Below are 18,648 nucleotides of genomic sequence, written 5' to 3'. Positions count from 1 at the left end.
AAAATTCATGCTCTCCCGCCTTTTTTTCATAAAAAAAAACAGCAGGTGTATTTTCCGACCAATTTTCAATCGAAAACACCATAAGCTGTTTCAAATCCAATAAAAAAAAGTCTGGAGTGCCATCAAAATGAACTAATAGCAGCCATTTGAGTTGGCTGTACATGACATGTGCCAAATTTACCTGGCCGTTTTACTTTTTAAAAAGTGAGACTCGACAATAATAAATTATTGTCGAGCTAGCGCGCCTGCAATCTTTTTAACTTTTTAATTTCTCGCTGACCATAAACTATGCTCTTAGCCTTCTGATATGTAAATAATAATGTGAATAATGTAGACTTTTACGGTCATTTTTGAGTAAAAGTATTAAAGCACCAACGCGTAATCCGCTATTGTTGTAAAATATCGGTAATGCTGACATACAGCTCAACACTATCTCTTTAAAAAGAGGAAAAAAGGCGGGAAGCAGAAAAGTTGACAGCTGTCACTGTCAACTGACTGACATGAATTGAATTTTTGTTTGTCTTGCTTGCATGGACTTGTTTGTTTATAAAAATAATATTATTTTTGTATTCAATTCAATCAATCTTCAGTTATTGATTAAGGCATTTTAAACTAAATCGTTCTATTTGTAACATTAATTTGTTGCATTATTGGTATTGGTATGTGTGTAAAAAATGGACGATGAAAATCAGGATGGTCCGTTTACCGTTTGGCAAATGTTCAATGCGCCAACTATGGTGCTTTTTAATAATTTGGAAAATGCAGCAGAAGGCTTGGAAAGACTGTTGACTTCAATATTAAAATTATCAGGGTTAGTTAGTTAAGGTATTTGTCTTTGAAAAATTGGAACCACTGACTTTTGTATATTCTAGCACGACTGCACGAAAGTTTAAAATATTTATTGTCGCTTACCAAACTGTCTCCCAGGGTTTTTAGCCTAAGATCGAATAGTAGCCCAATATCCTTTTTAAAGGTTCACATGACCATAGTTCAACTTGCGTGATATGATATTGTTAAATTAGCAATGCTGTATCAATGAGATATCTTGTTTACGTTCAGAGACTCGGAAGTTCTTGTACCACGACTGGGCTCGTCGAAGTATCCAGATGAATACTACAGCGCCTTCAATACTTGGCTACTTGGCAGATTATTCTACGTCTGGTCTGTCAAAGAATTGAACAGGTAACAATCTCTTTACACAAGTTTAAGAAATAGGATAAGTAAGCATTTGTCACTATTAAAATGTTTCAACAAATCTCCCCAACCTTTCTGGCACCAAATAAATGGGTCCTACACCTTTCATCAAAACAAACGTATGTATATGGTATTTGACTACTTTATTTATTTTATAAATTCAAGCTTAACCTTTCAAAACCCAAGCACTACCAAAAGAAAATTACTGTCAAAACCCAAGAACATTATGAATATTTGTGTTGAACGAAGTCAGCTGGCTCTACAAGGAGCCGGTGGGAGTTGACAGTACTTTTTTCGCTGACTCCCCTGGTAGCCGGCGGGAGTTAAGGTTAATTGACAATGCACGTAAAATAATAAAAAAAATAAAAATATTTTTATTTAGTAACAAAAACTACATAGAAACAGTATCCATGCGGGTGCCTCTTTTCAACAAAAAGAAATTTTCAAGATACCTTTACATTTTATTAACAGTTATAAAGGTTTGACAGAGAAACAGTGTGCAGAGAAAGACAAATACATGCATGTGACGGCACAAACAAATAGCAGTGCCATATTGTGTCATACTTGCTGGCGGTGACATGGTGCTACACGGAATTCACTCACATCAAAAAATGTATGAAATTGTTGGCTTATAAAACAAAAATTAATACCCATAGTTACGAGTGGTTACGAGAAAACTGATCAATCTGTCACCGCCAGGACGGATACTATGCTATCTATTTCACTATGAAGCAGTCTACTTTTCAAATTTCTTATGAATGTACGAAATTGTATACATTAAACTAGTTAAAAAAAATTACTACCTGTAGTTGCTGTGTAGGGAAAGGCGTTCTAGAAAGGGACAGATATGTATATATAGATTTACGAGAAGTCAACTTAATTAATTATTTTCTTCATTAAACATTGGCTGTATATCTATCTATATTTTGTACAGGATATGGCAAATTCAGGGGTTCTCAAAGACCATTATAGGACTTGTTTTGATAAATTCCTAGTGACAGTATTGTATTTCAATGCTTAATTTTGTTATTTTTCAGAATACATTTACTAAGCAAAGATTCACAGCTTAGAATTCTAAATATACTCTCCATTAATGATGCATCATTTTATGACAAAATGCATGGAGAGTATTATGCTATTCTCGAAAAACTTATTAAATATTACAATGATGCAACTGACAAGCAGCCTATGGAGATCTGTTTACAGCATTTCTCTCCAGAACAAGTAATGATACCGACTGTTCAACTCAAACTAGAGCCCATTTATGTTAAAGTAAAAGACTTAAATACTTGTAAATCAATGATTCAGTTAACACTGCAACTGCTCTCAGAGAGCATGACTACAAGAGCAATAAGTATTGATAAATACAAAAGTGAGTATGAATCTGTCTTCCAACAAATCTTCAATATTTGGGAACATTTTGGTGCTGATTTAAAATTGGCTTCTTTGAGGTTCTTTGTTGACTTCCTTACTAATTACGAGCAAGTAGCAATTAGTAAGTTTCATCGCAATTTCCCAAACATTTTTAGATCACTCCTATTCAGCTTTGAAGCCACAGTTAAATCCTTGCATATTTACCATGAAAAGTGTGAGGTTGACAAAATATACATTGAGAAATTTAGACAACTATCTCTCATGTTATTGAAAATGATTGAAAAAGATATTGATCAAGAGCATACTAATATATTAGTAACAATATGTACTGTTATTCTTAGAACGAAAGGTAACGAAATATTTGGCAAGGAGTTAAAGCTGTACTGTCTGTCATTGAGTAGTAAAATCTCACTACCTGAAGATCTGATCAGTATAAAAAAATGTGATGCATCTGAAATAGACATGTTAGCAGAATGCTATTGCAGGAACATTTTATTGTATATACAGAGTAATGTTGAAAACAATAAACCAGTTAATTTGGCTGAAAACTGGTATTATAATGAAATTATTTATGTATTGCAAGAACTCAGAAAATATGATAGCTTCCTTGAAGAGAAACTTCTTATTCAGCACACTTTGAAAAGAAACAGAGCCGCTTTGAAAATACTGTTGAATATCTCAATACAGGGCAAAAAGCTATCAAGTAATAAAGAGCACCAATGGTCACATTCTACATTATTAGAAAAACGAAAAGCTAAAAATATCTTGGAGCTATTATTGTTATGTGTGATACACTTCCAGACAGATCTCTTGCTGAATTATGATATTCTGAAGTTGATGTTGAATGTAATTTTGAATACAGTGGCTCTGTCTGATAAAATGTCTATTGAAGAAACAAATAAAGTCTTACAGTTGATCTGTTTACAACATTCTCCCATTTTCTCAAATTTTTACATTGATTTTGATGTGCAAGTGACAGCTCTAATTTTGCAACAAGCTCTTATTACAAAAATTGTCTTAAAGAATAGTAAAGTTAATGACGCATGGGGCAGATTTATATCAGTATTGTTCAGTCATTTGATTAAGAATAAATCTGTAGGCATGTATACTCAAGTAAGTTACTTAGTTTTGAAATTACATTATACCTCAGTGAAAATTCTTTTTGATAGCTTTTATTTTAATAATGTCCATTTTTTAATCATTTTTTTTTATGTTTGATGTAATTTATTCTGAGGACAGGACATAACTTGATAAATTAGTCAAATACAACTAATTTAAATATTTTTTGCCTTTCATCTAACTACAATACTAGCTGACTGAATTATTACTACAGAAGTAGCAAAAGACATCCCAAAAATTTGAAGTGAATTAAAGTTTTTATTTTCAGGTGATATCAATGAGTGGTTTACTACTCACCAACAAAGTATTGTCAGCTAGCAAGCTTATTGGAGACATATTGATGCCAGCATTTCTAACCAAAAATGATGATCTTCAGAAACAACTTACTAAAGAATTGCCAGTTATTGCTTGTCTTGCTTTAGACTCTTACAACGTCGTACTAGACATTGTAGACGAGTTAAAAGACTCCAAGTCATGTCCAAGAGGACATACTATATTTGACAATGGGGACATCAGAGTTTATATTGTCTGTTCCAAGTGTCATAAAATAGATATAACTTCTAATGGTCATCAAATAAAAACCTGGACGCTTCACTCAGAATGTAATAATGCCACAGAAAACCAATCTACCACATTGGGCTTACGAAATCTGATTGGGAAATTCTTGAACGCTAATCAGTATGCGGATTTGAAAAACACTTCCTACTGGGTTCTTGTTAGCAGGTTGTGTAACCACTATTATGTGTTTGATGGTGTTGTGCCTACAGATTTAATAAATGAAGATAATTGTCATCACATCATATATGCTCTTAGACCGTTTATTGGAAATACTTTGGTTAGTAGTTATTATAATGATAATGACAAACTTACAAATTAAGTCGAAATTTGATAATCTTAAGTTAAATTATTGATGTTCCAGAATGATCCAGAGATTAACTACCATAAGGAAGCTGCATTCAAATTGTGCGTCAATTTACTTGTCAAATCAACTCAGACATGCTTAGAAGAAAATGTCTATGCGAGGCAAACACAAACGTTGAACAACATAAAGGCATTTGGGATAAATGGTAATGAAAAAGTAATTCTCATAGTAACAAAGTTGCTGGTGTATTTCATAATGCACCTGCAATGCACTTTGGGACCCAAAGCCGTTGTTTACTTAAGAGAGATATGTGAAGCCCATGGGTTCACTCCTAACCAGGTGTACCATAGATACAAGAAGGACTATTGCAAGCTGTTTGTCGAATGCAGCTTGTACAGTGGAAAGGAGTTTGCTGTGTCACTCTTAAAAGTCGTTAGAGCCTTTGGATTTGTCGGTTATAGAGATTTCATTTCGAAAGATGTTCATCATTTCCTTCCCTACCTCATACCGTACTCGGTAACCGTAAAACAGGTTCCGGCCATGATTGAGGAGATTGCATCTCTAGTGCAATGTTCTGTATCCGATTTTCTAATCGAACGATTTCCTCATGTTTACGTTCACGTTTATTTGAGTGAAACTAAAGATATTGCTCAGAGGTGCAACATGACAATAGAGAAGCTAACAAAAACATCGACTTTGACTCTCATTAAAAAACACTTCAGAGTCATACTGACTGAGTTTTTGTTACAATATTGTTGTAACCCGGAAAAAGTATTGAATGCGTGTAGATACTTGGCCTGCCATGACCCTGATGTGTCCACGCCGAGTGGAAGTATGAGCATGACTACGATGCAAATAGCGGATTTTCTAAATCCGAAATTCCTAGGAGTCCTCGCATACTTTGATCACAAACTTGTGAACGCGAAAGTTGCTTTGTCGGTAAAACGGAAAGCATTGACAAGCTTTCCAGATATAATGCAATTGATGGGAGAGAAATACTTAACTCCTTTAAGATTTAAAGTCCTAGCGACATTGAGGTCAGCTCTTCCTTTGGCAAAGGAGTTTCCTAAAATCCTGGCTGAAGCTTGGGGTGCCTTCATACACAATATAGACAGTATGTCTTTAGGCCCTCTACTAACAAATCTGGCCGTATCCCTTCTACAGCAATTTGATCACGCCCCGCAAGAGATAAACAAAATATTTCAATTTCTCGTCATAAGTAACGAGAATCTGCTAAGCTCTCAATTGCCAGACCTTTTCTTTGTTGAGGATACGAAAATATCGGAAAAAATTAAAACAGTTGTAAGGAGACACGTGAAACGCACGCAACCTGAAGATTTTCTTGATAAAATCAAATGGTATTTGCGGCATTTGGAGCAAGACATACCGCGGATAAAAGCTTACGCTTTCAGACAGTTGGATGAATTGCTGAAGAAGAATAGAACTGAGATTCATAAGGCTGTATTTGGGGGGAGGAATATCGAGCCCGCTATTGTTGAACTCATTGACGCGTTGCTCCAGGGTGAGTAACCACTTCTGTCCGACTAGATTATTATGATTATGATTGTCCTCAAATACTTTCTACTTTGCGTACTGTGCGAAACCTTGACGTTTGCGGTTGACATCTGAAGAGTACAAGCTTTGGCGGAAACATGCGTTTTGGGTTTTGTTTTATTTTCTATTTGTTTTCAAACACTTACTTTGTTTACAGGCTGTAAACATCCAGACCCAGAAGTAAGCGCCGCTAGTGGGTCCTGTCTTGGCCAACTCGGTGCTATCGAAGCGGGACACCTCCCAAGGCAATATGTGCAGCCTGATAGGTCACCGTTTGCCTTCTCGATAGCCGACAACTGCTTCGCCGTGACTGCACTCATCGAACTTTCGAGAGCTTTTCAGTACGAGAAAGATACAATGGTATTACTTATTTTTCACGAGGTGTTGCATCCGAAAACATACCTAACTCACACGTAACAGTATCACTTCGTCTGAAAAACAGCTGGTCTAAGCAGCAAGTCCGAAACTTGAAAACATAGGTTAAGTTAGAGTTGCGTTAATGCACCAAGGTCCTCAGCTACGCGGAATAGGAGCTCCGCTAAGCGGAGCTGCATCGGCTTTGGGTCGTAGAATTGACGAAGAACGGAGACCGATTAGACATTCGGGGAACTTTTTACACCACTTGCTACTGAGACCAGCTGCTGTTTAGTCGAAGTGTACTAACCCTTCGATTTGGTTACTGTCAGAACAGCTCTGCTTTACCTGTGATACAACAGTAGTCATTAACTTACAGAATATGGATAGCTACGCGCTAACCATTCAGGAAATACTGAAAATATACGATATCTCGCCGACGGGAAGCAAGAAAGATGTCTGGGAAAGTTTCCCTGAACATATGCATCAGATTATGTTCCCACTCTTAAGTTCAAGGTGTGTTCAAACCTATTTTAACATGTCGTTTATCATATCACTTTCTTTCTCGGATGAATTAGTTTTGTATCTATACATTTCGCAGGTATACATTAGCGTATCCGTCCCAACCGAAGAAAGCCCATCCTCTTTTTGGATCTAGCTATGCTACCACCTTCTTCGAATGGGCTCACAAGTAAGTGACTACAATTTCACACTGAAATTATTTTGTTTCTAATTCAATGATGTAATAGAAATCAGAATGGATACCCAGATTATGTAAAAAGTTTAGAAATAGGCTCTTACATTTCCTTTTAACTGAAACTCATAAATTAATAACAGATTTTAGTTGTAGTCTAGTTAGTACTAATTTACTTGTGCCAAATTTGTCTTGTTCTATTCGTAAAAGAGTGTATTTTATTTTTAATTATATTTCTATGGGGTTTAGTTGGGCAGGTCAGCTGATTCCGTTGATAGAGTTGGAGAACATTCGCGAACTCTTGCGCACGGTCCACCCGAGCATGCGTCGTGACGTCAGAACGTTGTTTCTCTTCCTACCCTACGTTTTACTTCACGCCGTAATGTCTAAAACTGATACGCAGTTTATTGAAGAGGAAATATTGGCTGTTATAGGTATGTATGATTTGTTAAGGTTTTTGTAGCGATTTTTAAAAGTTAATATGACATTGTAACTACAACGCATTGCTGTATTTGGCTGTTTATTTTCGTTGTACAGGTACACAGAATATAAATACTGAAACATCTGCATCAGAAAAGAATAAATACAAAATGCTCAGGGACATAAGGCTCACTCCTAATATCAGCACTGTTCAAGCCGAGGAAGGAAACCAGGTAACAAGAATTTAATATACCTATGAGCTTTATCCGCCGTTGGCTGCAGTGGTTAGTCTGTCATGAAACTATTCTGTTTCAAGTATACGTAGATGATAGTGTGATCAAGGTTTGGATTACATAGCTACTCAGATCCAATAGTTGGAAACTACTATGAAGATTAAAATACATGAATGTTTCTTTTCAGAGCAAATGCAGTAAGACCGTTTATACTTTGCTGGATTTCTTGAACAGGTGGCTCTTGGAATGCTGTAATGCTAAACAGCGACCGCTGGAAAATGAGAATTACAAGTGAGATTATCTTCTTTTATTATTTATGACTGAAATGATAAGGCACGATGCATATCTTCACTTTTACACACAAACGCAGCATGATCCCAATGATAGCCGGTCTTTGAACTCATGTTACATGTCACGTACTCTAATATTAATTGTTTTTATCAGGGCCTAGTTTCTCGAAGCATTATTAGTGTTTTGTTTCATTTTCACATTAAATTTACGAGACAAAACACAAATATTATTAGACTTGCAAACTTTGAGAAATAGGGCCCAGCAGTACAGTACCTTTACTTAGCGAAATCTCAGGTTTATTTCTAAAAAGTTTTTCGTGTTTATCGACGGGATTCGAACACACGTCTATTGGCTATACGCGTCAAGTGCTCTATTAACTGCACCACGGGGCTCCCGATCAAAATAGAAGTGGTACATCATTTTTAACGCCTTTTCAATGCAATTTGGAACGTAGTAAGTAGTGGTGTCTTACGGTTGTTGCAATAGCCATCGCGCGTAAAGCCAGATGTTAATTGCATCCGAAAAACTTTTTACTTAAAAAAAAAACAATTCTTTCAGAGCAATATCGACGTTTGTGGATAAATTTGACAAGTTGCTAATAGCTCGAGGCAACTTCGCTTGCGGCGAGTTGGAACGTGCGCTTCAATACTTAGAACTGTACATGGTTGAAAAAAAAAACAATATGCAGGAACAACTCCCTTTGCTAGCTGAAATATACGCATTATTGGATGAACCAGACTCCGTTGCTGGTAAGAATTCTTGAATATTTTCTGTTCTTTACGATCTTGCATGAAGGCATTATTATGTACAGACCTATGTATGTTGCAAAGTTGTAGCAAATTGACGCGTAGATTAAGTTCATTGCTTGAACCATAGTAGCCATGTTAATCTCAAAGTCGCTGGTGTGCCAAAAGAATAAATACCGTGGAATAGATGGGCCACAAAACCTAATTTCAAAGTAGATAAACTACTGAAAATGGTAACCACATCGAGTTGCGTGTTTTTAAATTGGTTTGGGTGCAGGAAAATGCTTAAAAAAATTTGACAGCCGATGTCTTTTTTATTGCTTGTTGGCTGAAAAGAAGATAATAAACCTGAAGCTGCGTATTTCGTTTTTAATTTTAGGCATATTGTCGATTAAAAGGACGGAACCTTCACTCAAAGAGTTGATACTGACGCAAGTAGTAACGGGACGATTGCAAGATGCCGCGCTGTGCTATGAACGACTGGCTCAGGGAGGACAGCTGGACAAACACAGTTTGAGAGTAAAGATGATTTATAATATGCCTAAGTTCATGTTTTTTATGATAGAAAGAAATGTAGCTACTAAGCGAAAGCAACATGAAAATATCGAAATTATAGCATGCAAAATATTTCAATTTGTTCATGAATTAAATTAGGCCTTTTCGTCAACCGATGAGCATAGGGTCTTAATGCAGGCTTGTAGATCAACCAAAATATATTTTATCTTGTAAAAGATGTTTTCACATACAGTTTTAGTTTCCTCCAATAGCGGTGCCGTCATTTAGTAGTCGCTAGGAATTTCCAGTTTTAATTCACGTTAGTGAAGTTGTTGGTATCCGTAGAGAATTGTGTTATAATATAATACACAAGCTTACATAAATACAAATGTTCCCACGTCTTCATGAATGTAAATCATTTTCAGGGCATGATAGATTGCTATTTAGGCCTGGACCAGCCGTTCACAGCGTACCGCCTACTGAGCGAGCATGAATCTGGAGACTCTACCATGGAATTAGCAGCCGAGCCGCTCTGGAGGCTCGGGCGGTTCGAGGAGCTTGAACAGCTGATGAAAACACCTGTGGTGAGATGAACGAATATTAAAACTAATTGATTAATGAATGATATAATGCTTTAAGCTTTCGTGATTTTAACTATTACCACACCCGGAGTCTACTCGTGATCACGGCCACTGCCTTGTGGCTGAAACGTCGTATTACTCGTTGTTAGCGTGATAAGTCCCAATTGTGGAAATAGCTATGAATTAATGATGGCGAAAATAAATTGAAGTAAATTAATCTATGGTATGGTTATGAAATGAATATACATATATTTAAGTAAGATCGATTTCTATGTATTATTATGACGCTCAAGGTATCTCTTGTCTCGATTAATCAGACAGATAGATAAAAAATCGAATTGAGCACCGTTCTCAACTAGTACCTACTGTAACTGCAACTATTTAATACAAATTTTTAGAATGTCGAGACCTTCCAGAATTTTTCATCAATTTTTTTGGTATCTCCTCTAGAAGAATAGAAAGAAGAATTTATCACTAAATTACAATTTTCTTTTGTTTTCTGTATTACTGCTGAACAGTAAAGTAATTTTTCTATTTTCTAGCCTAGTTCCAGAGAAAACTGGGGTGTACTGATGGGTCAAATTCTGCTTGCCTATCGCAGCCAAGAAAACGACGCGTTTTTACTATCATGCAAGAATGCCACAAGCAAACTATTGGCTCAAATGGATGGGGAGACAAAGGGCGAGAGCGCTTTAAGAAGCGGGTACCAAAGCGTGTTAGGCCTCCATGTCATCACGGAAGCGGGACATGTTAAAGAATTATTAGAGAAGTAGGTCTAATATTAGTATTGTACAGTCGAGTTTATAAACTTGTGAGTAAAAGTCTGAACACGCTTCTACGCCGTTAACAATAGAGCCGTGTTCAGATTTTTTGGTCAAATTTTTGCTCACAAGTTTATGAACTCGACTGTACAGTCACCTGCATTAATATCTGCCACAGCGGAGCGTGCAAAAATATCTGACACGTCCTACCGGCCCTAATAATAGAGTCGTATCAGATATTTATGCGCACTTTGTTGTGTCAGATATAAGTGCTGGTGACTATACCTACTAAGCTAGTCCTTTTCGCCATAAGTAGCAGGCTGAATATCAGTGGGCGTTTTGAGTTTTAGTTAAGTGTCTTCTGTATACAGCGTGTCTCTGACCATGGGGCTTTAAATCCAGGGTTCGATTCTACTCGCATAACTGAGCTACTTTTTTTCTGCTACTTTTCAAAAATATGACCGCTGTTAATTTCGTTTTTTTCATACAAATTAAATCTAACTTTCAATGTTTGCGATACAATACTAAATTGACGGCACATTGATATGTAGGTTTATCTTAGAGATGTCAAATAAATGACAAAAAATATTTCAAGGCCCCCGTACCAAGAGACAGCGATAACACTGCCCTGTCCGATACACTGATTTAACAATTAAAGTTTGAGGATCAATAAATGATCTAAATTTAAGTTTTTTGAAAATGTTACAAAACAATAGTAGCTTAGTTTAGTGAGTAGAATCGAACCTTGAATTGAAAGCCCCACGGTCTGAGACTCCCTGTTAGATGCTTAAAGACACATTTTATTTTATCCAAGCTTGGTATTTATCACCCCAGCCTATATACATCCCACTGCTGGGCACAGACCTCCTTTCAGCTTGCTATTAAATTTCAAGAATTTCCAGTGGTTGGTATGACATGACCTTCAATATGACAATGCAATAAGAAAGTCGTCCACACAATAAAACTTTAATTAAAAATGTACAACAAATAACTTCGATATACTTATTTTTTTTTTCAACTTGTAAATTGACGATTTTATTTTTAAATTACTCGCATCAATATCAGAATCGTGCAGTGCGTAAGTTCTAGCATAGGCTGCGCTGATCTGAAAATCTATCCAAGGATAAATGAGAATATCTCGTAAATAATAGTGTAAATTTAATGTAGTTATACCAAAATCTTTTAATTTCAGACTAAAAGCCCTGACCGATGGGGACAACCACAGCAAAGAAATATTAAATACGTTGCTCGACGAATGGCGACGGCGTTTAACAGTCGTTCAATCGGACGTTCGCACAGTCGAACCTCTATTGAGGCTAAGGAGAATACTGTTACAGCAAACGCAGGTATAACTATTGCTGTAATACTTTGTAAAGAGAAATAAAAACTCAAACGGTGAGAACCAACTGAAATAGTGGATTATTCGTAGTAGTACCTTCGCCATATTATTGGAAGTACTGGAATTTTGTTCGCACTACACCGTTGAAATTTAATTGATTCCTCAATTGAAGGAAGGAAAGAACTTGTAAAGGAACAAAAGTGAAAAAATGTTCGCAGTAGTTCCATTAAATGAACTACATCGAAGAATCCGAGATGCCTCTTACACTCAATTTTCACTCAGGCTTTTTAAAAAAAAAAAAGGTTTTTGGCTTCATCAACATATTGTGTTTTCTAGGAATTATTGCAACCAACTCATCCCGTGACTGCGAGTACTTTCAAAGCTTGTATCGGTGATCTTTGGCTTCAAAGCGCCAAACATGCTAGGAAAGCTGGAATTTTCCAACAGGTAAATAACTAGTTTTTAGTGAGTCATGGTAGTGTATCCTTGTAATTTTCTATATCCCACTCTTAAAGATTTCCAGTATTTATTTATTTTTTAATTTAGGGGCTGTTTCACCATCCATTGATTAGTGTTAACTGACGGTTAAATGTGATGCCGTCTCTATTTTTTTTGTTCGAATAGACGGAGACGGCATCACATTTAACCGTCAGTTAACACTAATCAATGGATGGTGAAACAGCCCCTTAGTGTAGAATATTTTATTTGTTTATCATAACTTATTCCAAACTAGACGTGTGCGCCGCGCCGACCGCCGCCGCCGCCGCCGCCATTTTTTCGCCGCCGCCGCCGCCGATCAGCGTATCGGCGTAAAATCGGCGCGAGTTCAAAATGTTTTCTATACTGAATTTCTGACTTTTGAAGCATTCTATATTTTACTACAATGAATCATTATTAGCCATTGGTTACATCATCATCATCTCAGCCATAGATCGTCCACTGTTGGACATAGGCCTTCCCCGTAGACATCCAGTTGCTTGGGTTGGCAGCGACTTGCATCCACCGTGAACCCGCGGCTTTAACCAAGTCATCGCTCTATCTCGTTGGTGGACGTCCTGCTGCGCTTGCCGATCCGCGGTCTCCACTCCAGAACTTTTCGGCCCCAACGGCCATCTGTTCTCCGTGCTATATGGCCTGCCCATTGCCACTTCAACGAGCTATTTCGCTTGGCTATGTCGGTGACCCTTCTATGTATCTCCTCATTTCTGATTCGATCCGTAGAGAAACCCCAAGCATAGCTTCCATAGCTCGCTGAGCAACTCTGAGCCTATTTATAAGGCATATAGTGAAGCACAATGTCTCGGATCCATATGTCATCACTGGCAACTGGCAACACACATTGGTTAAAGACTTTTGTCTTAGGACACTGAGGAATTTTGTACGAAAAGACGTTGCGGAGTTTCCCAAACGCTGACAATCCGGGTTGGATTCGACGATTGACCTCCTTCTCGAAGTTGGACTTACCTAATTGGACGGTTTGTCCTAGGTATCATACGCGTCAACAACTTCAAGAACCAAATTCTACACCAAAATAGGGGTAGGCACCACATGGACATTCGACATGACCTTTGTCTTGTCCCTGTTCATTTTGAGGCCCACCCGTTGGGAGACTCGATTGAGGCCTTGGAGCATCGTGCTGAGTTCTTCCATCGACTTTGCCATGACCACCACGATATCGTCGGAAAACCGAAGGTGAGTGATGTTGTATTCGCCGTTGATATTGATGCCTAGTTCTTTCCATTCCAGAAGCTTGAAGGCGTCTTCCAAACCGGCAGCAAACAGTGTCGAAGATATGACATCTCCCTGTCTTACGCCTCTTTTCAAGGGCATCAGGCATCAGGGCAGGGGGGCCTTTGAACTCTGTTTCTGTACTCGGACCGACATAGTGGCATTTTTATACAAACACTTCAACACTTCGATATATCGATAGTCGATACGATACGGCATCGTTGGAGAGACTCTAACACCGCCCACTTTTCGACCGAATCAAAGGCTTTCTCGTAGTCCACAAACATACATAGCGGCAAGTTATACTCTTCGTTCTTCTGTATGACCTGCCGCAGCGTATGAATGTGGTCTACGGTAGCCTTTTCGGAACCCGGCTTGTTCGGTTGGCTGGAAGCTATCGACCTTGCGTTCGAGACGATATAAAATGACCCTAGAAAGCAGCTTATAAACATGGCTCCACAGCGAGATGGGCCGGTAGGTCTTCAATAGGGTGTTATCGCCCTTCATGAAGGAAGAACAACAGCATAACGCTCTTGTTCCACGCTTCTGGCGTTGTGCCTTCGAGCAAGACGGAATTAAAGAGCCTCTGAAGGACTTTAAGAGCCGGTGATCCACCCGCCTTCCGAAGCTCTGACGTAATTCCGTCCTCACCCGGCGCCTTGTTGTTCTTAAGCTGTTTCAGGGCCATCCTTATCTCGTACAGACTGATGTCCGGGATATCTTCTGTATAGTGTCGGGTCAGTTTGGCTCTTGGGTTTTGAGTCGCCGCGCTGAAAACAGGCTTAGTGACCGACTCGTAGAGCCGTCCATAGAACTTCTCGATTTCCCTAAACACTTCCGCTTTAGTCCACGCTACACTGCCATCATCTCTCTTCAACTTTGTCATTTGGTTTTGCCCAATAGACATATCTCTTGCGAACACTTTAGAGCCTTTATTCCACTCAATCGTATCTTTAACACGAGCAGTATTAAAGGTACGAATATCGTGTCGCAAGGATTTCGAAATTTGTCTATTCAGCATCATCGGGAGACTGCAGTCGAAGCGAGCGTCGTTCAGCCATAAGGTTACTTATAAATACATAGGGTATACTCCGAGAGCTTCCGAGTTCTACTGGTACGGTGAATCTTAAAGAAGAGAAGAAGAAAAAAGGTCCCGTTTAAGTCCAAAACGGGTGGACAAAATGATATTTGTCCGTGACAATTACAGCCGCTGCAAGGCGTCAATTAAAGCTTCATTGTCTGTACATTTTATCTAATCTTGTTATAAAAAAATTGTCTACAAATTAAACAGTTCTATTTAAAATCTCCGCGCCGAAATCACGCCGAAAACACGCCGCCGCCGCCGATTTTTGACCGGCGCCCGCCGCCGTAGATTTTAGCATCGGCGCACACGTCTATTCCAAATTAACGATGAGTTTTCTTACAAGTAAGTTTGCTTTTGATCTAACTATACATAATAGAAGAACCAGTTGTTGCACAACTTCGTCTGCGTTCCACGGGATTTTGCACTTTAGAGGAATAAAACGTAGCCTATAGCTTTTTATATATTAGTGATTTTTAGGGTTCCATACCTAAAAAAGGAAAAACGGAACCCTTAAAGTTCAATTAGGAAAGTATCAATTTTGAGATACGAGCTTTTTTCAAAGTAGTGACGATATGTATTTGTATTATTTAGGTATGTTTTATTATTCCAGTCCTATATGTACATTCTCAACGCTGAAGAATATCGTCCTGAAGAATTATTCATAGAGAAATCAAAAATGTACTGGGCCAGGGGGCAGCACGAGCACGCATTTACCACGCTAAGACGTGGCTTAGAAGACGCGTACCCACAACTACACAAACTCACAAACGAACAAAGGTAGTGTAGATCACACAATACAAAGCGGTCAGCGGAGGGCGATTTCTATATGCAGTGATACGAAATTTAAAAAACCGTAAGAAACGCTCGGTCCCGACCAATGTTATGTCTGCGTTAAAACTTTATTTTGTACCTATTTTTCTTCAAAGTTAGTACACTTTTGACAGACTGGGAAAAATAGTGTGGTTGATTCCCCTTGTCTTCCATACCACAGTGTTGAAGCTCAATAGAGTGCGCTACTGTTCAATCTCAAATTGAGTTCCTTAGTCGCCTTCTGTTTAAAAACCGGGACCGCCACAGCAATCTCTGTATCATTATAATTTTCATTCCTTATCCTAGACATGCACAAACAATAAACTAATAAATATAATTAAGTCTATGTTACTTGTAACACTTGTTTTTGAGTAAAATAAACCCAAATATATGGTTTAATATTATTATTTATTTTGTGTTTTAGAAAAATATGTGCGAAAGCTAAACTCCTGATAGCAAAGTATAATGATGAAACTACGAATGTGGATGTAGACGTTAATATTGGGTACTACAAAGAAGCGGTCGATGTTTTCAAGCAGTGGGAGAAAAGTTTGGTAAGAAACACAATTATAACTGGATATAGAAGCTTGGTATTTAAATGGAGCTAACAAGCTTCTTTGAATCAATGTTTCTTAAATCATTAGCCGTGGGATGCTCTAAGAAAATCAATCTGAGATCATGTTAAACGACGATTGAGCAAATATCCGCTTTTATAAACCAATAATATATATACATGCAGTCGAATAATATATATATACATACACTGGACTGGATGGCAAACGAGCGACACACAAAAACACACACACTACTTTAATACACACTTTACCTTTGTATTATGTGAATATTTTAACCGATGCAAATCGAAACCGTTGTGTTCGTGTGCTTATTAACTTTCTCCTCCAAAGGTATGCTTAGGTGCATACTACGAAAAAGTGAGTAATGGGGACCCAGTGAGCGGGAGTGGACCCATCTGGTCTCGACGCTTGTACGCGCTCAATAGCTACGGGAAAGCGCTGCAGTATGGGCACAAGTATCTATATCAGAGCATGCCCAGGATGCTCTCTATTTGGTGAGTACATTTTTTTTAGCCTATTATTTTGTCCCAGAGGCAAAACCAAAGTCAAATAATCAGAAATTATTAATGGAACACTTGGAAATTTAGTTGCACATTTTATCTCGCAGTATTGAGTTAAAAAATAATTCGAGAACAGAATCAACCAATCAGAGCCTAAGATTAAATGTTAGTAGGTATAATACAGTTCAAATGGATGTACTGATGTGTTTGTATGAACGGGCTATGATAATGAATGAACGGAAGTTTGATAGTGGAACGTCGGTCCCATTAAGATAAGTGACGTTCGTCCTGTTTATTTTCAAGTAAAAAAAACTAATTTATTGAATCAGGTGTTACTTTGCGGAGGTCCATATCAATGAACTAAAACAATTACTTTGCTCACCCGCGACCTTCGCATAAACGAGACTAAAAAAAACTATGTTGGCACGCGTGCATGAAAAATAAGCTTTATTCCTCTCATCTACGAGTGTCAATTAGGGCCTTTTAAGTCCATAGCGTCTAAGGAATCGTATAAGAATAAGGAAGGCAGTTTTGTCTATTTATCTTGCTCTAACGTATTCATTATCTAGGTAATATACTTAAACTATTTTTTTGCAGGCTGGATGTAGAAATTACATCATCCGACACGAGCATATGCACGGTTCTTGCCCAAATGACAGAGGTTATTAAAACATACTCTGAACGGTTACCCCTATACCTCTATCTTACTGCTTTCTCCCAAATCGTCTCAAGAATATGCCATCCCGTCAAACAAGTAAGTTGAATCAGTATAATGTTCTTGATCTAGATTCCATATGAGAGGATAGTCTACGTCGCTCTTTGCGTGCGAAAGTGACATAATCTGCGGCTACGGCACTGGAAGTGGGAAACCTCTAAATAATATTTATCAGTACCTATCTAAAGGAGGAGATACGCAGAAGAACAAGAATCACCGACATAGTCAAGCGAATTAGCTCGTTGAAGTGGCAATGGGCAGGCCCTATAGCACGGAGAACAGATGGTCGCTGGGGCCGAAAGGTTCTCGACTGGAGACCGCGGATCGGCAAGCGCAGTGTAAGACGTCCATTAATGAGATGGACGCATGACTTGGTTAAAGTCGCGGGTTCACGGTGGATGCAAGCCGCTTCCAACCGAGGCAACTGGAGGTCTATGATATGATCTAAAGACGTTCAACTAAAGCTGACTCCGCTAGCTAGCTCATGTTGGTAGAATGATTTAATTGAACGTCAACAATACAGTATTTGTTTGACTGTTTTTTGTTTATTTTTTATTTTGTTAATTTTCAACCAAATTGCAAATTCAGAAATTGACGAATACCGTATTATCATTGCCATCATTACGAAACTAGAGCTGAATTCAATATAACAATGCAGAAAATTTACAGAGTAATAATTAAATAGATAAAACAAAAAAAATACCAAATAGGAATTTGATAAGACAAGAATTTAAGGAAACAGAAATTTGTCGAAAATCTTTGCTTTCAGTAGAGTATATAGCGTTCGATGTGTATGTACCTATAATTAATTCACTGATAATACCTATAATGATTACTTCATCTCAGGTGTATCTCCAACTGAAAGCAATAATAGTGAAGCTAATAATGGCATACCCTCAACACACGCTATGGATGATGATGAGCGTCATCAAATCGGCGTATCCGCAACGCATAAAGCGATGCACGGACGTATTCGCTGACCCCCACCTCAAGGAGCCTCATATGTTAAAACTTGTTAATGACTTCACGCAACTGGCTGAGAAAATGATTGAGCTGTGTAATAAACCTATTGTGGGACACGGATCGGTAAGAACCTCCATACAGTGGATGGATATCGATATCACCATCATTATTTCTGGTCTAAACACTTAGAAATACTTACGATTAACCGATTTTGAATATTATAATTACAGACAACGACAGTAACGAGTCTAGTTCG

General features: G+C 38.0%; 1 protein-coding gene across 1 annotated transcript; it reads left to right on the top strand.

Moving 5' to 3' along the window:
* Positions 1 to 531: 531 nt before the first annotated feature.
* LOC141429107 (serine/threonine-protein kinase ATR-like) lies at positions 532 to 18,648 on the top strand (the record flags this gene model as incomplete). Its single annotated transcript, XM_074089308.1, is given in 23 exon segments — positions 532 to 811; positions 1,060 to 1,182; positions 2,232 to 3,681; positions 3,956 to 4,522; positions 4,607 to 6,071; positions 6,261 to 6,463; positions 6,837 to 6,973; positions 7,059 to 7,148; positions 7,401 to 7,585; positions 7,689 to 7,804; positions 7,992 to 8,095; positions 8,654 to 8,844; positions 9,221 to 9,360; positions 9,762 to 9,920; positions 10,460 to 10,686; positions 11,871 to 12,024; positions 12,354 to 12,464; positions 15,440 to 15,606; positions 16,064 to 16,193; positions 16,545 to 16,708; positions 17,312 to 17,468; positions 18,276 to 18,515; positions 18,623 to 18,648. Coding segments are annotated over 23 exon segments (6,443 nt in total), but the record flags the coding sequence as incomplete, so codon positions are not given.

The sequence above is a fragment of the Choristoneura fumiferana genome, chromosome 6 (assembly GCF_025370935.1).
Source record: "Choristoneura fumiferana chromosome 6, NRCan_CFum_1, whole genome shotgun sequence".
NCBI classification, from domain to species: domain Eukaryota; kingdom Metazoa; phylum Arthropoda; class Insecta; order Lepidoptera; family Tortricidae; genus Choristoneura; species Choristoneura fumiferana.
The sequence above is the reverse complement of the archived record's forward strand: the minus strand, read 5'-3'. Positions and strand labels throughout refer to the sequence as shown.